We start from the raw sequence: 23,785 nt of genomic DNA, 5'->3' as shown, positions 1-23,785 counted from the left end.
CGCAAAAACAGGAGTGTCAATGTGCAGTTGTCCCTCTCTGAGGCTCTGACCACCTCAGCTTATCTGGGGAGGCTCTCCACAAGTCTTCTGTAATGTTACTGCGGTTATGTGCGCCAGTTCAGCCAAAAGAGCATTTGTGAGGCCAGGTACTGATGATGGGTGAGCAGACCTGGCTGACAGCCGCTGCTCCAAGGTGCTGAGAGATACCGAAACTGGGTATCAAGCAGCATAACTAAAAAGTTGAGTATCTGGCCGCTCGTCCCCTGAATGACTACATATACCAGAAGACCCCCCGGTGGGACTTTATTGCAGCATTGAGAAATTACACGTATATACAAAGACATTGTGGTAAAAAAAAGTATCCGCTTTATTGTATACACATTTTTTATTTTTTTTCTTCACAAACCATTTTTATTAAAGGTGCATACACATACTGTATTTTTCGCTCCATAAGACGCACCTAGGAGGAAAAAAAAAATTCTGAACCAATGGACTGCAGACACAGTACAGGAGATGACCAGAGACTGCAGACATAGTACAGGAGATGACCACAGACTGCAGACATAGTACAGGAGATGACCAGAGACTGCGGACATAGTACAGGGGATGACCACAGACTGCGGACACAGTACAGGGGATGACCAGAGACTGCGGACATAGTACAGGAGATGACCACAGACTGCGGACATAGTACAGGGGATGACCAGAGACTGCGGACACAGTACAGGAGATGACCAGAGACTGCGGACATAGTACAGGGGATGACCAGAGACTGCGGACACAGTACAGGAGATGACCACAGACTGCGGACATAGTACAGGGGATGACCAGAGACTGCGGACACAGTACAGGAGATGACCAGAGACTGCGGACACAGTACAGGGATGACCAGAGACTGCGGACACAGTACAGGGGATGACCAGAGACTGCGGACACAGTACAGGGGATGACCACAGACTGCGGACACAGTACAGGAGATGACCACAGACTGCGGACATAGTACAGGAGATGACCAGAGACTGCGGACATAGTACAGGAGATGACCGGAGACTGCGGACATAGTACATCAGATGACCGGAGACTGCAGACATAGTACAGGAGATGACCAGAGACTGCGGACACGGTACAGGGGATGACCGGAGACTGTGGACACGGTACAGGGGATGACCGGAGACTGCGGACACGGTACAGGGGATGACCGGAGACTGCGGACACGGTACAGGAGATGACCGGAGACTGCGGACACGGTACAGGAGATGACCGGAGACTGCGGACACGGTACAGGGGATGACCGGAGACTGCGGACACGGTACAGGGGATGACCGGAGACTGCGGACACGGTACAGGGGATGACCGGAGACTGCGGACGCGGTACAGGAGATGACCGGAGACTGCGGACGCGGTACAGGAGATGACCGGAGACTGCGGACGCGGTACAGGAGCTGACCGGAGACTGCGGACGCGGTACAGGAGCTGACCGGAGACTGCGGACGCGGTACAGGAGCTGACCGGAGACTGCGGACGCGGTACAGGAGCTGACCGGAGACTGCGGACGCGGTACAGGAGCTGACCGGAGACTGCGGACGCGGTACAGGAGATGACCGGAGACTGCGGACGCGGTACAGGAGATGACCGGAGACTGCAGATCTTTGAGAAGGGGGGGGGAGTGGGTACCCAAATGTGACAGGTTCCTTGCCCCCACTTCCTCCCTTCCCATTTTCTGGGACACGTGACAGGTCCCAGAAGACTATGGGACCATTCACAAAGTGCAGCACTACTCGCACATGCGCAGTGTGCACCCAGGTGTGAAGCCGCAAGCTGTCACAGCCGGGTGCCCACACTAAAGATGCTGGGGAGGGAAGACGGTGAGAACACTACTGGACTGAGGAACAAGCGAATAACCCACCTGGATGCACAAAGTAGTTGTGGTGATATGTACGGTGTTGCTAACACAGGTCAGAGTTGCAAAATTGTGCTTCGGTATTAAGATTTGTTTCACCCTCGGGAATGAAGGGGTTAAGGGAGGGATTATATACCTTCACAGCAGCCAGCATCAGGTGGAGCCTAATTACTGAGATCAGCTAGTTGCTGGGAGATACCCGCTGGTGGCCATCGAAACTGTGCCCTTGGACTCTGAGGGCAATGGTGCCACCAGCAGGTGGTCCAAGTCCTGACAGATGTTTAGTGAGGAGAAACCTCAAATGGCTTTCATGGAGTTCTGACCTCAACCCTACCAAACTCCTCAACCAATGTCTTAATGCAGCTGGCTTTGCACACAGGAGCACAGCACGGTGTTCCCTAAGACTTTTCGGCCTCTACTGATACTTCAGATGCCCTTGGACTTTGGGGGCAATGATGCCACCAACAGGTGATCCACGTCCTGCCAGATGTTCGGTAGGGTTGAGGTCAGAACTCCATGAAGGCCTTTGGTTGAGGAGTTTAGTAAAGAGAAACCTCAAAGGCCTTCATGGAGTTCTGACCTCAACCCTACCGAACATCTGGCAGGACGTGGATCACCTGCTGGTGGCATCATTGCCCCCAGAGTCCAAGGGCATCTGAAGTATCGGAGGCTAAATGTCTTAGCAAGCACCGTGTTGTGCCCCATCCCCCAATCCACAAAGCCAGCGGCATTAAGACATTGGTTGAGGAGTTTAGTGAGGAGAAACCTCAATGTCTTAATGCCGCTGGCTTTGTGGATTGGGGCACAACACGGTGCTCGCTAAGACATTTAGCCTCCGATACTTCAGATGCCCTTGAACTCTGGGGGCAATGGTGCTACCAGCAGGTGATCCAAGTCCTGACAGATGCTTGGCAGGGTTGAGGTCGGAACTCCGTGAAGGTTTCTCCTCAGTAAACTCCTCAACCAATGTCTTAATGCAGCTGGCCTTGTGGATGGGAGCACAGCCCGGTGTTAAGACATTTGGCCTCTACTTATACTTCAGATGCCTGTGGACTCTGGGGGCAATGGTGCCACCAGCAGATGATCCAAGTCCTGCCAGATGTTCGGTAGGGTTGAGGTCGGAACTCCGTGAAGGCCATTTCAGGTTTCTCCTCAAACTCCTCAACCAGTGTCTTAATGCAGCTGGCTTTGTGGATTGGGGCACAGCACTGTGTTCCCTAAGACTTTTCGGCCTCTACTGATACTTCAGGTGCCCTTGAACTCTGGGGGCAATGTTGCTACCAGCAGGTGATCCAAGTCCTGACAGATGTTTAATGAGGAGAAACCTCAAATGGCCTTCATGGAATTCCGACCTCAACCCTACCGAACTTTTCAACCAATGTCTTAATGCAGCTGGCTTTGCACACAGGGGCACAGCACGGTGTTCCCTAAGACTTTTTGGCCTCTACTGATACTTCAGATGCCCTTGGACTCTGGGGGCAATGGTGCCTCCAGCAAGTGATCCAAGTCCTGACAGATGTTCGGTAGGGTTGAGGTCAGAACTACGTGGAGGTTTCTCCTCACTAAACTCCTCAACCAGTGTCTTAATGCAGCTGGCTTTGTGGATTGGGGCACAGCACAGTGTTCCTTAAGACATTTTGGCATCTACTGATACTTCAGATGCCCGTCAACTCTGGGAGCAATGGTGCCACCAGCAGGTGATCAAAGTCCTGACAGATGTAGGGTTGAGGTCTGAACTCCGTGAAGGCCATTTGAGGTTTCTCCTCAGTAAACTCCTCAACCAATGTCTTAATGCAGCTTGCTTTGTGGATTGGGGCACAGCACAGTGTTCCCGAAGACATTTGGCCTCTACTGATACTTCAGATGTCCCCTATACCTGTATTGCAGGCGCGGTAATCTGGTTCCTGCTCAGCCTTTGTATAGCATAGATCGTCGCTATCGTTCGATGAGGGACACAGCTTGACAGTAAGCACCCTAGGGCTATACTGCCCCTTACAGTAGAAGTGCACACTAGGCATGTACAACTGGCGAGCAGTTCCTAGAGGCTCTGCCCTCTCCTGGACCCTTCAAGGTTCACGTATGTTCCTCAGGAGGAAGGATGGATCTTTCTTGGAAGAGTCTCCAGTTGGCCAAGAATGCAGGTTTTCCCATTTCAATAAATATAGCGGCATTCTCTCTGCCGCAGTCCTGTAAGTGGCGATGACTACCTACCTGTGTATAGGGCAGGATGGTCCAGGGCAGGATGGTCCAGGTCAGGCCAGTATATCTGGGACCAGAGCCGAGACTCCTCTCTGAAGACTCCTTTGGTGTAAGCGGAGTTTATGCTGCGTCTGGGATTTCTCCTTTTCATGGTTGTTTGCGCCTGACGTTTTCTGATTTGTGCAGTATAGCGGCTTCTGATATTGATCGATGTTTTGTGCCGTTGGCAGGGAATTCGAGGAGACCATGGATGCCCTACAGGCGGATATCGACCAGCTGGAGGCAGAGAAGGCCGAGTTACGGCAGAGACTGAACAACCAATCAAAACGCACTATCGAGGGTCTCCGCGGGGCCCCCGCATCCGGTGTGGCATCCATTGTGTCTGGCATCGCAGGAGGTGAGGGGGCTTGATGGGGTTTCGGGGAAAGAAAATACTAAATGAAATAAATGTATAAATGTTGTTTTTCCTTTAAACCAGAAATCCCCAAACGTTCTAAACATAGGACCACTTTACTGTTCTTCCAACTATAGGGGGCCTGGACTGTGGTCAGTGGAAGAATATGTCCTGGTGTCAGTGGGAGTAAGGAATGACCCATCATTGGTGTCAGTGGAGGAATAGTGCCCCATCATTGGCGTCAGTGGAGGAATAGTGCCCCATCATTGGCGTCAGTGGAGGAATAGTGCCTCATCATTGGCGTCGGTGGAGGAATAGTGCCTCATCATTGGCGTCAGTGGGAGGAATAGTGCCCCATCATTGGTGTCAGTGGGAGGAATAGTGCCTCATCAGTGGTATCAATGGGCGGAATAGTGCCCCATCATTGGTATCAGTGAGAGGAATAGTGCCCCATCATTGGTGTCAGTGGGAGGAATAGTGCCCCATCATTGGTATCAGTGGGGGGAATAGTGCCCCATCATTGGTGTCAGTGGGAGGAATAGTGCCAAATCATTGGTGTCAGTGGGAGGAATAGTGCCCCATCATTGGTGTCAGTGGGAGGAATAGTGCCCCATCATTGGTGTCAGTGGGAGGAATAGTGCACCATCATTGGTATCAGTGGGAGGAATAGTGCCCCATCATTGGTATCAGTGGGAGGAATAGTGCCCCATCATTGGTGTCAGTGGGAGGAATAGTGCCTCATCATTGGCGTCAGTGGGAGGAATAGTGCCCCATCATTGGTGTCAGTGGGAGGAATAGTGCCCCATCAGTGGTATCAATGGGCGGAATAGTGCCCCATCATTGGTATCAGTGAGAGGAATAGTGCCCCATCATTGGTGTCAGTGGGAGGAATAGTGCCCCATCATTGGTATCAGTGAGAGGAATAGTGCCCCATCATTGGTGTCAGTGGGAGGAATAGTGCCCCATCATTGGTATCAGTGGGGGGAATAGTGCCCCATCATTGGTGTCAGTGGGAGGAATAGTGCCCCATCATTGGTGTCAGTGGGAGGAATAGTGCCCCATCATTGGTGTCAGTGGGAGGAATAGTGCACCATCATTGGTATCAGTGGGAGGAATAGTGCCCCATCATTGGTATCAGTGGGAGGAATAGTGCCCCATCATTGGTGTCAGTGGGAGGAATAGTGCCCCATCATTGGTATCAGTGGGAGGAATAGTGCCCCATCATTGGTATCAGTGGGAGGAATAATGCCCCATCATTGGTATCAGTGGGAGGAATAGTGCCCCATCATTGGTGTCAGTGGGAGGAATAGTGCCCCATCATTGGTGTCAGTGGGAGGAATAGTGCCCCATCATTGGTGTCAGTGGGAGGAATAGTGCCCCATCATTGGTGTCAGTGGGAGGAATAGTGCCCCATCATTGGTATCAGTGGGAGGAATAGTGCTCCATCATTGGTGTCAGTGGGAGGAATAGTGCACCATCATTGGTATCAGTGGGAGGAATAGTGTCCCATCATTGGTATCAGTGGGAGGAATAGTGTCCCATCATTGGTATCAGTGGGAGGAATAGTGCCCCATGGTTGGTGTCAGTGGGAGGAATAGTGCCCCATGGTTGGTGTCAGTGGGAGGAATAGTGCCCCATGGTTGGTGTCAGTGGGAGGAATAGTGCCCCATGGTTGGTGTCAGTGGGAGGAATAGTGCCCCATGGTTGGTGTCAGTGGGAGGAATAGTGCCCCATGGTTGGTGTCAGTGGGAGGAATAGTGCCCCATCGTTGGTGTCAGTGGGGGGAGGAATAGTGCCCCATCGTTGGTGTCAGTGGGGGGAATAGTGTCCCATCATTGGTGTCAGTGGGAGCTTGTACAGGCCTGATACACTCCTGTGTGAACCACTCCTGAACTGTTTGCTGTTTTCTGTTCTCTTCTCTGATTTCTCCTGTAATTTGTGTCTTCCTGTCCTGTGCTCTGACAGAGGAAGAGCAGAGAGGTATAGTACCGGCACCCTGCACTCTTCTGTACGCAGCATGCACCCATCCATGTCACCTCTACATTTACACATCGGGGCCTGTTTATAAAGGGTCAGATTATTATGTCATTGTGCTCCTTAACCCCTTGCCCTCCTGAGGATTTACCCCGTGCTGACCAGGCCATTTTTTGCAATACATCACTGCGTTACAGTAACTGCCAATTGCACGGTCATGCAACGCTGTACATCGAGTTTACATCCTTTTTTTTCCCCCCCAAATAGAGCTTTCTTTAGATGGTATTTGATCGCATGTGCGTTTTTTTTTTTATTTTTTTTTATTGCACTATAGTCAAAAAAAGACCGACCGATTTGGAAAAATAACAATATTTTTGACTTTTTGCTATAAAACATGTCCAGTAAAAAAAATGTAAAAAATCAAATTTCATCATAAGTTTCGGCCAAAATGTATTCTGCGCCGTGTCTTTGCCAAAAAAAAAATCCCAATACGTGTAAATTAATTGGTTTACCTGAAAGTTATAGCGTCTACAAATGGTGGTATATATACTGGAATTTTTTTCATTTTTATATATATACACACACTGTACACAATGGCCGGGAGCAGTGCAGGAGCAGGTGGACGTTTATAAACGGTCTCCACATTCACAGCCTGTACGCACTTCCTGGGAGCACATGGGACTGCGATCCAGTGCCTGCTGTGTCTGGACACTGATTACTGTACGGAACCTCTGTGCGAGGTCCCGATCATGTGATCACTGATTGGACAATCGGTGATCACATGAACAGTAGTAAGCAAGATGTCACTTCTGACATCATTGCTTACTACGTGTGAAATATGTGAATGATCACAGAGATCTCATGGTACAGGGCTATTCACAACAGCCTTGTACCATGTGAGAAGCTGTGACCAATCACAGCTCTCACAGTATTTCTCAGTGGCTGCAAGAATGCAGCCAGAGAGAAGGAGAAATGATTGCTTTTACACCCATAAGAGCTGTAAAACCAATCAGTGTAAAAAAAAAAAAAAAAATCTTCACCACAAGTAGTACAGTGTCACTATGGTGACACTGTACTGCTAGGGTGACAGTTTGTTAAAAGCAAAAAAAACATAATTAATATAAAAATGTGAAGAAATTTTGAAAAATTATAATTTTTGGTTATAAACGAATTTGTGGTTTTTTTTTCTTTTTTCCCACTATATCCCGTAGTTTTGTAAACTTCCACACAAACCAATAATATACACTTATTGGGATTTTTTTTTTTCACCAAAGACACGTAGCAGAATAAATTTTGGCCTAAGTTTTTATAAAGAAATTTGATTTTTTTTATTTTTTTTTTTTTTTTTTTTGATAAAGTAGAGAGAAATTCATTTTAAATAATAAAAATTCCCCAGTGATTATTATTATACAGGATTTATATAGCGCCAACAGTTTGCTCAGCGCTTTACAATATAACAGAGTTTTATTTTGGTGGTATTTAATCACCACTATTTGTGTATAAAAAAAAAAAAAAGTTATAAATGTAATTTTGTGTACGTGTCGCAAGAACAAGCAGTTCCCAGCTAAATAGCAAGAAAATGCCCCGGTCGTGAATTGGGCAAAACCTTCTGGAGGTCAAATGGTTAAAAAGCAGGAAATATTGTGAGGAGAAATGCAAAAAAGAAATATTTTCCTGACATTTATAAATCGGCTCCATTTGAGTCCCCGAGAATCACTTCCTGGTGCATGATGGGAACTCTGCATGACTCATTAACCCTTTCCACAAGATCCTGAAGATGTCTCTGTTGTCAGTATGCATGCGATGGCCGCCCTGCCGATCTTCTAGTCATCGATCTGACGCGTCTCTTGTGTCCATTGCTTCTCCATGTAGGAGTGGTCTCCAGCCAGGTCCTGCTGAACGGATCGGGTCCTGTACAAGTGAAGGACTCACCGTTGCTTCTGCAGCAGATTGATGCCCTGCGCCTGTCCATGAAGCACCTGAAGCAGGAGAACAACAAGCTGAAGGTGAGGTCCTCTCCAAACCAAGGGTGGTCCGGGGCAAAGCTCATGACCAGTTGTGTCTTCTGAGCCAAAACAAAGGAGGGCCTGTAGAAAACATGGAGGGGGGTTCTGACCTTCACTACAATATCTAACCAGCACTTCTCCCTTTTTTTCCAGGCTCAGCGGATGAAGGAGGAGCTGGCTGCCTTACCTCCACTGCATTTGCCTAAACTAACCCTCTCCAAAGACCGTCCGCGGGAGGAGGTCATGTCTGGGACGCTCTACCGCAAGACCAGTCAGCTGTTGGATACCCTGCAGCAAATGAGCGCCAACGCCAAGGTGGTGGACATCACCCACAAGAAAGGAGGTCTGTTCTTTTCAGCACAGTAAGCTCGTTGTGATAATGTGAATCTCCATTTACTCCTCTCCCTCTAGAAATGCTGCTTGATCGACTTTGAGCCGAACCAAGGCTCATCCAGGGGCTGTGAAACGTTCCGAGTCATGGACTCCGCACAGCCATTCTAAGTAAATCCAAAGATGTTCCTTTTTAGGTGGTCAACTGGATTTGTGAATTGTGCGTACAGTCATGGCCAAGAATCTTGTTGTCGTCCCCCCGAATGTCTTCGCCCAGAAAATTGTTGCAATTACAAATGTTTCGGCATTCTCATGTTTTTCTTATGTATTGGTATGACACAAAAAAGTGGAGAAATTCCAAGCCAAATCTGACCCATCCCATTGGCATTTTCTCAAAGTTGGAAGAAACAATTGCATTCCAAGTTTGTGACACTCCGGTAATTTGTCATTAACCCCTTCCTGTCCGGCCATTGTATATAAACGGCCGGACGGTGGCAGTGCAGAGTCGGGTGGCTGTTTATAAACGGCCTCCCCGCCCCCTGCTTGTGCGTGCTCCCTTCCGGACACAGTGGCACACCGATCGTCGTACGGGACCTCTGTGTGAGGTCCCGATCATGTGATCACTGAATTCCATCACTTTAACATCAGAAATTACCCCGTGCCTCACGTTCTGGTATTCCTACACAGAAATATGGTAGGAGACCCAGGAGGACCCCACTGCTGACACAGAAATATGGTAGGAGACCCAGGCGGACCGCACTGCTGACACAGAAATATGGTAGGAGACCCAGGAGGACCCCCCTGCTGACACAGAAATATGGTAGGAGACCCAGGAGGACCCCACTGCTGACAGAGATATGGGAGGAGACCCAGGAGGACCCCACTGCTGAGAGAGATATGGTAGGAGACCCAGGAGGACCCCACTGCTGACACAGAAATATGGTAGGAGACCCAGGAGGACCCCACTGCTGACACAGAAATATGGTAGGAGACCCAGGAGGACCCCACTGCTGACACAGAAATATGGTAGGAGACCAAGGAGGATCCCACTGCTGACACAGAAATATGGTAGGAGACCAAGGAGGATCCCACTGCTGACACAGAAATATGGGAGGAGACCCAGGAGGACCCCACTGCTGACACAGAAATATGGTAGGAGACCAAGGAGGATCCCACTGCTGACACAGAAATATGGGAGGAGACCCAGGAGGACCCCACTGCTGACACAGAAATATGGTAGGAGACCCAGGAGGACCCCACTGCTGAGAGAGATATGGTAGGAGACCCAGGAGGACCCCACTGCTGACACAGAAATATGGTAGGAGACCCAGGAGGACCCCACTGCTGACACAGAGATATGGTAGGAGACCCAGGAGGACCCCACTGCTGACACAGAAATATGGTAGGACACCCAGGAGGACCCCACTGCTGACAGAAATATGGTAGGAGACCCAGGAGGACCCCACTGCTGACACAGAGATATGGTAGGAGACCCAGGAGGACCCCACTGCTGACACAGAGATATGGTAGGAGACCCAGGAGGACCCCACTGCTGACACAGAAATATGGTAGGAGACCCAGGAGGACCCCACTGCTGACACAGAAATATGGTAGGAGACCCAGGAGGACCCCACTGCTGACACAGAAATATGGGAGGAGACCCAGGAGGACCCCACTGCAGACACAGAAATATGGTAGGAGACCCAGGAGGACCCCACTGCTGACACAGAAATATGGGAGGAGACCCAGGAGGACCCCACTGCTGACACAGAAATATGGGAGGAGACCCAGGAGGACCCCACTGCTGACACAGAAATATGGGAGGAGACCCAGGAGGACCCCACTGCTGGCACAGAAACATATTGGAAGCCAGATTGGAGTTTACCAAAAATCTGCCATTGTGTTTCGTCTGTCCACAGCACATTCTCCCAAAGGGATTTTGGCTTCCTCAGGTAAGTTTGGTAAAGCCCATCATTCTACTGTTGTCAGAAAAAGCAATGAGGCCTTTAAAGAAAATAATCCAGTCACACATGATGGGGGGGGGGGGGTCCACTGATGTTTTGGGGTTGCTTTGCTGCTTCAGGCACTGCATGTCTTGGCCATGTGCATGTCATGATGAAATCTGAAGACTACCAAAGAACTCTGGGGTGCAATGTAGGGCCCAGTGTCAGAAAGTTGGGTCTCCAATGTCAGAGGTCATGGGTCTTCCAGCAGGACAATGACCCCAAAGCACACGTCAAAAAGACCCCAGAAATGGTGTCAGACAAAGCACTGGAGAGGACTGAACTGGCCAGCAATGAGTCCAGATCTCCATCCCATAGAGCTCCTGTGGAGAAATCTCAGAACATCAGTTGGGAGGAGGAACCTTCCAATCTGAGAGACCCGGAGCAGTTGGAGGAAGAAAAGCGATCCAAAAGTCCAGTAGAGAGGTGGAAGAAACTCATTGATGGAAAAAATGACTGAACTCAATGGCTTCCTGCAACCAAGGGGTGTGTGACCAAATATTACATTGAGGGTGCCAATAATTTTGTCCAGTCCATTTTTGGGGTTTTGCATGGAAGACTTGGCTTTTTATTTCTCCACTTTTTTGTGTCCTACCAATAGGAACAAAAGAAATGAACGTGAGATTGCCATTTTGTCATTGCAGCAATGTTCTGGGTGAAGTGGTGCGTTATCAGACAGAAATGTGTCCAATCTGTACTGATACAGTCACGGCCAAACATGGCCCCCCCTGCATTTCTGTCTAACTTCTTCAGATGAAAAAAAATTGTGATAATGTGTCCTAAAAATATCCGATTACTCGATGTGTATATCAATATTGTAATCACTGGTTGTATCGATGTCTGTACACAGGCAGTCCAGCAACGCAGCTCCTCGAACAGACCGCTCGCCTCAAGTCGCTCAGCGAGACGATCGACAAGCTGAAGGTAAATCCTAGCTGTATGAGGCTGACTTTAGCGGCCGTCTCTCTATTTTCTTTTCGACAGTTGTAAAGCAACCTCTGATAATCGGGTATGTTGTGAAAGTTACTTCAAGGGAGGAACCTTTCAAAAAGCCTTCAGGTCTCAGAATCCCTGCTAATAAATACATTATATATATATATATAATGGAACATTGGATGAAGCTGAAAGTTTAATATAAAAATAAATTAAACAATAGAAAATGTTTCATTTATAATTAAAATTGAAACAAATATCAATGACCAGAAAAGAAATGCCCCCTTACGTTGGTGGTCGGGGTCGCCCCCTTCTTACCGTTGGTGGTCGGGGTCGCCCCCTTCTTACCGTTGGTGGTCGGGGTCGCCCCCTTCTTACCGTTGGTGGTCGGGGTCGCCCCCTTCTTACCGTTGGTGGTCGGTGTCGTGCCCCCTCCTTACCGTTGGTGGTCGGGGTCGCCCCCTCCTTACCGTTGGTGGTCGGGGTCGCCCCCTCCTTACCGTTGGTGGTCGGGGTCGCCCCCTCCTTACCGTTGGTGGTCGGGGTCGCCCCCTCCTTACCGTTGGTGGTCGGGGTCGCCCCCTCCTTACCGTTGGTGGTCGGGGTCGCCCCCTCCTTACCGTTGGTGGTCGGGGTCGCCCCCTCCTTACCGTTGGTGGTCGGTGTCGTGCCCCCTTATGTTGGTGGTCGGTGTCGTGCCCCCTCCTTACCGTTGGTGGTCGGTGTCGTGCCCCCTCCTTACCGTTGGTGGTCGGTGTCGTGCCCCCTCCTTACCGTTGGTGGTCGGTGTCGTGCCCCCTCCTTACCGTTGGTGGTCGGTGTCGTGCCCCCTCCTTACCGTTGGTGGTCGGTGTCGTGCCCCCTCCTTACCGTTGGTGGTCGGTGTCGTGCCCCCTCCTTACCGTTGGTGGTCGGTGTCGTGCCCCCTCCTTACCGTTGGTGGTCGGTGTCGTGCCCCCTCCTTACCGTTGGTGGTCGGTGTCGTGCCCCCTCCTTACCGTTGGTGGTCGGTGTCGTGCCCCCTCCTTACCGTTGGTGGTCGGTGTCGTGCCCCCTCCTTACCGTTGGTGGTCGGTGTCGTGCCCCCTCCTTACCGTTGGTGGTCGGTGTCGTGCCCCCTCCTTACCGTTGGTGGTCGGTGTCGTGCCCCCTCCTTACCGTTGGTGGTCGGTGTCGTGCCCCCTCCTTACCGTTGGTGGTCGGTGTCGTGCCCTCCTTACCGTTGGTGGTCAGACTTTTGTTACTTTGACCACCAATGTAACGTAGCACTTAACGCTTTAAAATAACTAGAATGTTTTGTATAATTGGCCGTGTAGTCTTGATTCCCCGGATCTCTCGTTTGTTCCCAGGATGAAGTCCTGAAGGAGACCGTATCACAGTGCCCTGGAGCAAACGTCCCATCAGACTTCGCTACCTTCCCATCATTAGACTTTATAAAGGTAAGTCTCTCGGGGGGGGGGGGGGGGGGGGCGTCACCCCAAGTTCTGTTTCCATACCGACAAGACTTGGGAGACGTCCCATCAGCTGAACAGTGTCATGAACGTTATAGCGTTTACAAATGGCGGTATAGATACTAGAATTTTTTGGGTTTTTTTTTGCTAATGCGCCGATCAGCGGCCTATAGCGGGACTGCGGCGGTCATTCTGACATGGGGGGGGGAGGGACTGACTTGGTGTCACTGACATCCCCAGTGACACCAATACAGTGACCAGTGCTAAAAAAAAAAGCACTGACACTGTACTAATGGCACTGGGCAGGAAGGGGTCAATGTGAGGGGTGATCAAAGGGTTAACTGTGTGCTGGGAGTGTTTTACTGGGGGGCAGTGTGTTGGTGCTTCACTGTAAGCACACTGCTCTGGATGGCTGTGCTGTGCAGTGTGCCCGAGCTAACGGGGAGGAGGACTGTTAGTAAACAAAGCAGCCCTCCTCCCCGTCGGAGATCCTCGGTAATCACTGGCCGGGACCCGATGATTGATGGCCATGAATGACGGCGCGAGTAAGGCGCCCCCTACCCAGAAATGCAAAATCCCATATATACACATGATTTTGCACACCCCTGCCGCCCTGTAGCAGTATGTCTGCTATAAGGCGGTGGGGAAGTGGTTAATTGAGAACGCACTAGAGAGGGATATGCTTTGTTTATATTTCACGTCTGAGGTTTACAGCAACTTTAATGCTGTAATTGTCTAATACAATGACAGTATTGTGTGTGTATATATATATATTATAAAGCACTAACAGTTCGCTCAGCGCTGTACATTACAAAGGGGGACAGAACATGTGACAGAACAATAACAATACAATGCGATACACGAGGGGATCGAGGGCCCTGCTCCTTGGAGCTTACAATCTAGGAGGGAGGGGATGGTGGCACAGGAGGAGATAGCTGTGGGGGATGGAGTGGTAGGAAGAGTGGAGGAGATCGGCAAATTAGCAGAGGGTGGGGTAGGCTTCCCTGAAGAGATGGGTTTTCAGGGTGCGCCTAAAGAAGAGGAGAGTAGGTGATAATCTGATGGGTTGGGGCAGGGAGTTCCAGAGGATGGGTGACACCCTGGAGAAGTCATGGAGGCGGGCATGGGAGGAGGAGACCAGGGAACTAGAGAGAAGGAGGTCTTGTGAGGAGCGGAGTGTGCGTGTTGGGCGGTACTTGAATATTAGGTCAGTGATGTAGTTCGGGGCAGTATGGTGGACGGCTTTGTACGTCAGTGTTAGGATTTTGAATTTGATCCGTTGTGCAATCGGAAGCCAGTGGAGGGATTGGCAGAGGGGGGTGGAGGCCAGTGGAGGGATTGGCAGAGGGGGGTGGAGGACACTGAGTGGAGGCCAGTGGAGGGATTGGCAGAGGGGGGTGGAGGCCAGTGGAGGGATTGGCAGAGGGGGGTGGAGGACACTGAGTGGAGGCCAGTGGAGGGATTGGCAGAGGGGGGTGGCAGAGACAGAGCAGTTGGAGAGGTGAATGAGTCTGGCAGCCGTATTCAGGATGGACTGAAGCGGGGATAGCCAGCGGCGAGGCAGGCCAGTGAGGAGGGAGTTGCAGTAGTCGAGTCGTGATATGATGAGGGAGTGGATGAGCTGTTTAGTGGTTTCTGGGGTTAGGAATGTGCAGATTTTGGCGATGTTGCGGAGGTGGAGTCTGCATGTTGCGGAGGTGGAGTCTGCATGTTGCGGAGGTGGAGTCTGCATGTTGCGGAGGTGGAGTCTGCATGAGTTTGTTAAAGATTGGACTTGGGGCTGGAAGGATAGGTTGGAGTCCAGAATGACACCAAGTACTCTGGCCTGTGGGACGGGTTTGATGGTGGTGTTGTTGGATGTGATGGAGAAGTCAATGGGGGGTGGTGTCCAGGCTGGGGGGAAGACCAGGAGCTCGGTTTTGGAGAGGTTCAGTTTAAGGAAGTGAAGCGACATCCAGGAGGGATGTAGGTGTGTGATTCGGGCGGAGACCGAGGGGGTGAGGTGGGGGGTTGAGAGATAGATTTGTGTGTCGTCGGCATAGAGGTGGTAGTTGAAGCCGTGAGAGTGTATGAGTTGGCCAAGGGAGGAGGTGTATTGTATTCAATCCGGGTGAGGGGTCGACTCACTTCTGGGAGATCCTGTGTGTGTGTGTGTGTGTGTGTGTGTGTGTGTGTATGTATGTATGTGTGTGTATATATGTGTGTGTATATATGTATGTATGTATGTATGTGTGTGTATATATGTATGTATGTGTGTATGTATACATACATACATACATACATACATACTTTTTTTTTAGATTCAGATAGCAGCCTAACCTTTGTCATAGTTACAGCCAAGTTTGCTCCTACAATATTTTTGGTCTCCGTTTCTTTCCCACAGGCCAAAGAAGAGAAGAAAGAAGACACGGTTTACATCGGGAAGGTGATGCTCCCGTGTCAGGCGGAGCGGGGACAGATCCATCGTCTGGTGCTAACCCCAGAACAACTAAATGAACTGCATGGTCGCCTCATCAGCTAGAGAGAAGCGGGCTCTGCAGGAGGGGGTCACCCACTATATCCAGGGGCAGAGCAGAAGTGCCAGGCGGGGCCCAACTCCTTACACACCTCTGCCTCGCCGACACTGGCCGGCTGCTTTCCTCCATTACGGCGCTCCTGGAGTGCCGATAACTGCATAATGACACGACAGGTAGTAGTTTCCCCTCTCCTCCATCGCAGACCACATAGTACAGCATGGTAAAGTGTCCACCTTCTGGCAAACGTAAGCAGGACTTTTAAAGGCGTTTTCTGTTGCTGCGGAAAGCGCCTTTCACTTTCTCTGCCACCTCAACTGCAGTGTGCCTGCTTTGCTGGTTCTGGTCATCAAGGACCCTGCTGTCCTTTGGATCAGATAATCTGTCCCCCCTACTATCGTGTAGCAGGTATATGGGCATCCAGCTGCACATCTGCAGTAAAATTGAAAGTCCTCTGGCAATAGTCCTAGACCGAGGGGGCGGTCCTATTTTCAGAGTATTATTTACACACGCCACCCCCTTACGTCTTTACAGGCTCTTTATTCAGACCACTTGAGAAATGTTCCGGTTTTGCTTCAGGCACCAGTGTATCTCGTCCTATGGGGGACATTTATCAAGCAAGTTAATGACAGGATGAGCCACAAATCGGGCTGCGTCTCCTTCAACGAAGTCTCAAGGACAGGTTTACAGACCTGTGCTTCTGTATTCCTGGGCAGACAAGTGCAACAGTTTTCAAAGATCGTTTACTGAACATAAGAAGGATTTCTGCTCTGAACAGATGCAGCTTTGACAAGTGGTCAGGGTCAGGTGTAACTCCATAGAGATGTCGAGTAACAAAGTAGAAGTTTTATGACCCCGGCTGAGGCATTGCGATGCACCTCACTGCTTCTGATTGCTGTGCCTTGTGTCAGGATTGATAAATGCCCCCCTCCCCCATGTGTCTACAGTCTCCTTGAAACAGGATTGATAAATGCCCCCCCTCCCCCATGTCTACAGTCTCCTTGAGACAGGATTGATAAATGCCCCCCTCCCCCATGTGTCTACAGTCTCCTTGAAACAGGATTGATAAATGCCCCACCTCCCCCATGTGTCTACAGTTTCCTTGTGACAGGATTGATAAATGCCCCCCTCCCCCATGTCTACAGTCTCCTTGAGACAGGATTGATAAATGCCCCCCCTCCCCCATGTCTACAGTCTCCTTGAGACAGGATTGATAAATGCCCCCCTCCCCCATGTGTCTACAGTCTCCTTGAGACAGGATTGATAAATGCCCCACCTCCCCCATGTGTCTACAGTTTCCTTGTAGACACATGGGGGGGGGGGGAATTTATCAATCCTGTCACAAGGAGACTGTAGACACATGGGGGGGGGGGGGAATTTATCAATCCTGTCACAGTCTCCTTGTGACAGGATTGATAAATGCCCCCCCTCCCCCATGTGTCTACAGTTTCCTTGTGACAGGATTGATAAATGCCCCCCCTCCCCCATGTGTCTACAGTTTCCTTGTGACAGGATTGATAAATGCCCCCCCTCCCCCATGTCTACAGTTTCCTTGTGACAGGATTGATAAATGCCCCCCCTCCCCCATGTGTCTACAGTTTCCTTGTGACACGATTGATAAATGCCCCCATGTGTCTACAGTTTCCTTGTGACAGGATTGATAAATGCCCCCCCTCCCCCATGTGTCTACAGTTTCCTTGTGACACGATTGATAAATGCCCCCCCCCCTCCCCATGTGTCTACAGTTTCATTGTGACACGATTGATAAATGCCCCCCCCCCCCTCCCCATGTGTCTACAGTTTCCTTGTGAAACCTGCAGATATACTCCAAGAGCCTGTGCAGTCATAAGGAATAGGACACGATTTGTGGATTGTCAGATTGTCCTGCTTACGGAAATTGTCAGGTTGCACTTCAGCAGAGAACCACTTGATGAATGACTGCGCTCAGGAAATTGAACACTAAAGGTGTAGCTTTGTTCTTTCGTCCACTCGGATAATCCAGACTTGCTGGATGACGTCACTGGATTGGGGGTCCTGCGTCCCTTTTCAGAATCTGTCTTTGGTGTGCCTACACTGCACAGCTGTGGTTCTCACATACAATATTTATCAGCGTTGGCTTTTTCTGTATGCACTCTAAATAAATTGAAGGCTATAACGTGAATCGGTTGGTGGTCGCTTATTACTGCTGAGGCTGACATCTGGGCTACTGAACACGTACATACCCTGGAGCTGTGGTGGTCAGCTGGATGGAAGGGGGCCCCAAGTGCAGCTTGAAGAAAATGTTTGTACTCCTGCGCTGGACGATGGACTCCAGTGACTGTAACCGTACATAGATGGCCTATGGAACGCACGCCTTGCTGCCCTCAATGGACCAAGGGAATCCAAATGAACTGCAAGCAAAAAGACAGAGAGGGCGCACAGGCCTAGTGCATTACCTTTAAAAAAAAAAAAAAAAAAAAGTCCAGTCTCCCTGGGAGGTGTCTGGTCGGGGACTATAGACCTCCAAATGGCTGACGCGTTTCGAGGCAATGCCTCTTCCTCAGAGCCGCTATCAACAGAGATTGTGTAGGTAGCAGCTCTGGGGAAGAGGCATTGCCTCGAAACGCGTCAACCATTTGGAGGTCTATAGTCCCTGACCAGACACCTTCCGGGGAGATTGAACCTTGCTGTATTTCTTATGATGTGCCTAGGTAATGCTCTGGGCCTGTGCGCTCTCTGTGTCTTTTTGCATGCGGCCCCAAGTGCAGCATCTGACCCTCCCAAAGGACCATACAGAGAGCTGTCAGACTGCAGACCTGTTGTGGGCATGCTGCGGACACGCTTGAGGCTAGGGTTGGCGGCTGCAGGTGCACTCAGGGCCGGGGGGCTGCAGGTGCACTCAGGGCCGGGGGGCTGCAGGTGCACTCAGGGCCGGGGGGCTGCAGGCGCGCTCGGGGGTCGGGGAACTGCAGGCGCGCCCGGGGCCGGAGAACTGCAGGCGCGCTTGGGGCCAGGGTCGGGGGCTGCGGGCACGCTCCGGGACAAGGACTGCAGGTGCTCGATTTGATATTTCTCTCATTAAAATCCTTTTCAAAATAAAACAGAAAAGATAAACCGCATGGAAAATAGGTGATGTAAGAGAAATTACAATGATTTAACTGGTAGAAGCCAGTCTACAGAATATGGTTTCCTTCCTGCCAGGATCTGGAAAGGTACAAAATAGGCAAAAGGTGGCATGTGACCCCCAGGCTGCAGACTGGGCACCTGGGGCTCCAGATGGATGGAGGGAGATGTGCAAAGATGAGTGCACAGCGGATCAGGGACCTCTACGACCTGCGATCAATTTAAAGGTAAACCTCAACCCCCCCTCATATGTTTTGGTATTTTATTGTATATACACAAACACTCTATATTGCCAAAAGTACCGGGCCCCCCTCCAAATCTTTGGATTCAGGTATTCCAGTCTCCTCCATGGCCACAGGTGTCATCAGTCCAGTCATGTGTCCCCCCGTACTGTCCAGTTCTTCTCCTGCCATGATGCCGCCTCACACTCTGACATTTTTTATTACTTCACCAATAAATGATTGCTGGGTGCTGGTCAACCCAGGAGACTGAGGACATCAGAGGAGTGGAGAAGAGGTACGGCTGAGTACAACTTCAGGGTAATACAACTCTGGTACCATGATATTAACCACTTGAGCTCCAGAGGATTTACCCCCCTTAATGACCACGCCTTTTTTTGCTGTTTGGGTGCAGCATTGCATGACCGCCCAATTATCATTTGAATTAGTGCAGCACCAAACGAAATTTACGTCCTTTTTTTCACACAAATAGAGCTTTCTTTTGGTGGTATTTTATCACCTGTGCGCTTTTTTTATTTTGCGCTATAAACAAAAAAACCACGAAAATTTTGAAAAAAAAACTATTTTCTACTTTCAGCTATAAAAAATATATCGTAAACTCAAAGTTAGTCATAAATGTAAGCCAAAATGTATTCTGCTCCATGTTTTTGGTAAAAAAAATCCCGTGCATTAGCGGGCAAACTGGCGCTATCTGGGAGGGGCGCTAACACTATCGGAAGTCACCAGCGACACTGATCAGTGAACAGATTTTTACTGATCACTGTATCAATGACACTGGTGACAGGGCAGTGAAGGGGTTAACGGGGTTAAATGTGTCCTAGGTGTGTTCTAACTGTGGGTATGTGCTGTTTTACTCACTGTTTGGATGTCTTATTCTCTGTCTGGAACGGAATGTGTCCAGCCAGAGAAGAATGACATCATATCCTGTCCTGTGTAAATGTCAACACAGGACAGGATAGGACAGGGACCGATCATCTGATTTCAGCCAGACATCACTGGCTGAAATCGAATGATTGATCCCTCCAGGATCGAATGGTGTCACCCGTGGGTCGGCGGGAGTGCGCGTGCGCCCCCTGCTGGCGAAAACGTCGGGAGCACGTTTTAAAACGTGGTTTGCGCCCCAGTGCTGCCCTGAACACGTGTATATATACAGTGGCAGGGCGGCAAGTGGTTAAAGGAAAAAATTAAGTCTTTTATTGGGCTTTAAAACGGTGCAATATTCGGTTTAAATGAAAGAAGGGCTAAAGCTGTTTTGGCTGCACGTCTATGGATCACAGGAGTGCACTTCATTCTGCACTCCTGTAACCCAGATTCAGCCAACAGTGCGCTAAAGTCTGCTGTCGGCTGACATCAGAGCCGGTCCAGACTCTGGAGGGATCACGACTTTGATGTATGTATATATATGTATATATGTTTGTGTGTATGTATATGTATGTGTGTGTGTGTATATATGTATATATAATATATATATATATATACACACACACTTATCTATCTCACATATACAGTTGTGTTCAAAATAATAGCAGTGTGATGACAAAAGTGAATAAAGCTGAAAATCCTTCTAATAGCTTTTATTTCCATCCACACAAATGCATTGGGAACACGACACATTCTATTCCAAATCACAACATGAAGAAAAATACATCAAATTTGTGTTGTTCCTCTAAAAAAATGGAAGAAAAGTGAATATTAGACGGTTCAAAAAAATCGCAGTGTTTGTATTCTTCTTTACAAACTCCAACATTCACTATATAAACTGAGAAATGTTTGAAGATTTTGCTTTCCTTTGAATGACTTCATGAATATTTGGTTGTAGTCGCACTGTTTCTGAGAACTGCTGTACATCTGTGTTGCATGGAGTCCCCCAACTTCTGGCCCCTGTGATCAGGTATTCCAGCCCAGGATGATTGGACCACATTCCACAGTTCTTCTCTATTTCTTGGTTTTGCCTCAGAAACGGCATTTTTGATGTCACCCCACAAGTTTTCTATTGGATGAAGATCCGGGGATTGGGCTGGCCACTCCATAACGTCCATCTTGTTGGTCTGGAACCAAGATGTTGCACGTTTACTGGTGTGTTTGGGGTCGTTGTCTTGTTGGAACACCCATTTCAAGGGCATTTCCTCTTCAGCATAAGGCAGCATGACCTCTTCAAGTATTCTGATGGATTCAGACTGATCCATGATCCCTGGTATGCGATAAATAGGCCCAACACCGTAGTATGAGAAACATCCCCATATCATGATGCTTGCACCACCATGCTTCACTGTCTTCACAGTGTACTGTGGCTTGAATTCAGTGTTTGGGGGTCGTCTGACAAACTGTCTCCGCCCACTAGACCCAAAAAGAACAATCTTACTTTCATCAGTCCACAAAATGTTGCGCCATTTCTCTTTAGGCCGGTCAATGTGCTCTTTGGCAGATTGTAACCTCTTCAGCACACGTCTTTTTCCCAACAGTGGGACTTTGCGGGGACTTCTTGCAGATAGCTTGGCTTCACATAGGCGTCTTCTAATTGTAACAGTCCTCACAGGGAACGTCACACCTTCTTTCATCTTCCTGGAGCTGATTGTTGGCTGAGTCCGCGCCATTTTGGCTATTCTTCTATCCATTCCAATGGTAGTTTTCGCTTTCTTCCACATCTTTCAGGTTTTGGTGGCCATTTTAAAGCATTTGCCATCATTTTAGCTGAGCAGCCGATCATTTTCTGCACTTCTTTATATGTTTTCCCCTCTCCAATCAACTTTTTAATCAAGGTACGCTGTTCTTCTGAACAATGTCTGGAACGACCCATTTTCCTCAGAATTTCAGAGAGAAATGCACTGTAACCAGCATGTACAACATTTGCTGCCTTCCTTCCTTAAATAAGGGCAATAATTGCCGCCTGTTTTTCAAAGAATGAATGACCTCACTAATAGAACTCCACACGGCTATTATTTTGAACACGCCCCTTTCAATGAGTGATTCAATGACACAGAATCAGCAGCATGCATGTCATGACTGTCGGGTCTGTTGGATTTCTATGACTCTACTACACCTGCTAGGAAATTATTTGCCATGTAGAAATATCATTTCCACCAAAAACAGTGATTGATCCGGTTAGTGATGTCTGACTGCAATTATTTTCAACACAACTGTGTATGTGTATATATGTATATGTGTGTATATATATATACAGTTGCAAGAAAAAGTATGTGAACCCCTTGGGATTACGTGGAGTTTTGCATGAATTGGGCATAAAATGTGCTCTGAACGTCATCTAAGTCACAACAATAGAAGAACACAGTCTGCTGAACATAATACTACACAAACATTAGATGTTGCCATGGTTTAATTGCACATAACATGTAAACATTCACAGTGCAGGGAGGAAAAAGTATGTGAAGCCCTCGCTTAATGACTTCTCCCAGAGCTAATTGGAGTCAGGAGTGAGCCAACCTTGACTCCAATCAGTGTGATGATATTGGATGTGTTGCTGACAGCTGTCCTGCCCGTAAAAAACACACACCTGTTTTGGGTTTACTGGTTTCAAGAAGCACTGTCTGATGTGAACCATGCCTAGCAGAAAAGAGCTCTCAGAAGACCTACGATCAAGAATTGTTGACTTGCATGAAGCTGGAAAGGGTTACAAAAGTATCTCCAAAAGCCTTGATGTTCATGTGTCCACGGTAAGACAGACTGTCTACAAATGGAGAAAGTTTAGCACTGTTGCTACTCTCCCTAGGCATGGTCGTCCTGTAAAAATGACTGCAAGAGCACAGTGCAGAATGCTGCATGAGGTAAAGAAGAATCCCAGAGTGTCAGCTAAAGACCTACAGAAATCTCTGGCACATGCTAACATTTTTGTTGACACATCTACAATAAGGAAAACATTAAACAAGAATGGAGTACATGGGAGGACACCACGGAGGAAGCCATTGCTGTCCAAAAAGAAGATTGCAGCACGTTTGAAGTTTGCAAAAGAGCACCTGGATGTTCCACAGCACTACTGGCAAAATATACTGTGGACAGATGAAACCAAGATTGAGTTGTTTGGGAAGAACACACAACACTATGTGTGGAGAAAAAAAGGCACAGCACACCAACATCAAAACCTCATCCCCACTGTGAAACATGGCGGAGGGAGCATCATGGTTTGGGGCTGCTTTGCTGCCTCAGGGCCTGGACGGATTGTTGTCATTGATGGGAAAATGAATTCCAGAGTTTATCAAGACATTTTGCAGGAAAACGTACAACCATCTGTCTGCCAAGTGAAGCTCCGAAGAGGATGGGTGATGCCACAGGACAATGACCCAAAGCATACAAGTCATTCAACAAAACAATGGCTGCAACAGCACAGAATACGCCTTCTGGAGTGGCCCAGTCAGAGTCCAGACCTCAACCCGATTGAAATGCTGTGGCATGACCTTAAGAGAGCGATTCACACCAGACATCCCAAGAATATTGCTACACTGAAACAGTTTTGTGAAGAGGAGTGGTCCAAAATGACTCCAGATCGTTGTGCAGGTCTGATCTGCAACTACAGGAAACGTTTGGTTGAGGTTATTGCTGCCAAAGGAGGGTCAACCAGTTATTAAGTCCAAAGGTTCACATACTTTTTCCTCCCTGCACTGTGAATGTTTACATGTTATGTGCAATTAAACCGTGGCAACATCTAATGTTTGTGTAGTATTATGTTCAGCAGACTGTGTTCTTCTATTGTTGTGACTTAGATGGCGTTCAGAGCACATTTTATGCC

At 49.0% G+C, this 23,785-nt stretch overlaps 1 protein-coding gene across 1 annotated transcript in view; it reads left to right on the top strand.

Moving 5' to 3' along the window:
* The window catches only part of DCTN1 (dynactin subunit 1), a gene marked incomplete at its 5' end in the record, with an annotated part of 37,744 nt that extends 20,721 nt beyond the window's left edge, over window positions 1-17,023 (top strand). Inside the window, 7 exons of the mRNA XM_089666988.1 lie at window positions 4,330-4,496; window positions 6,459-6,473; window positions 8,340-8,473; window positions 8,627-8,816; window positions 11,657-11,730; window positions 13,089-13,178; window positions 15,574-17,023. Of these exons, the coding sequence (XP_089523114.1) occupies window positions 4,330-4,496; window positions 6,459-6,473; window positions 8,340-8,473; window positions 8,627-8,816; window positions 11,657-11,730; window positions 13,089-13,178; window positions 15,574-15,711 (808 nt within the window). The remainder of the gene's footprint in view (window positions 1-4,329; window positions 4,497-6,458; window positions 6,474-8,339; window positions 8,474-8,626; window positions 8,817-11,656; window positions 11,731-13,088; window positions 13,179-15,573) is intronic.
* Between the last annotated feature and the right edge of the window lie 6,762 nt (window positions 17,024-23,785).

The sequence above is a fragment of the Staurois parvus genome, unplaced genomic scaffold, assembly GCF_062004578.1.
Source record: "Staurois parvus isolate SC_StPar_1 unplaced genomic scaffold, SC_StPar_1.0 ptg002957l, whole genome shotgun sequence".
Classification (NCBI taxonomy): domain Eukaryota; kingdom Metazoa; phylum Chordata; class Amphibia; order Anura; family Ranidae; genus Staurois; species Staurois parvus.
The sequence above is the reverse complement of the archived record's forward strand: the minus strand, read 5'-3'. Positions and strand labels throughout refer to the sequence as shown.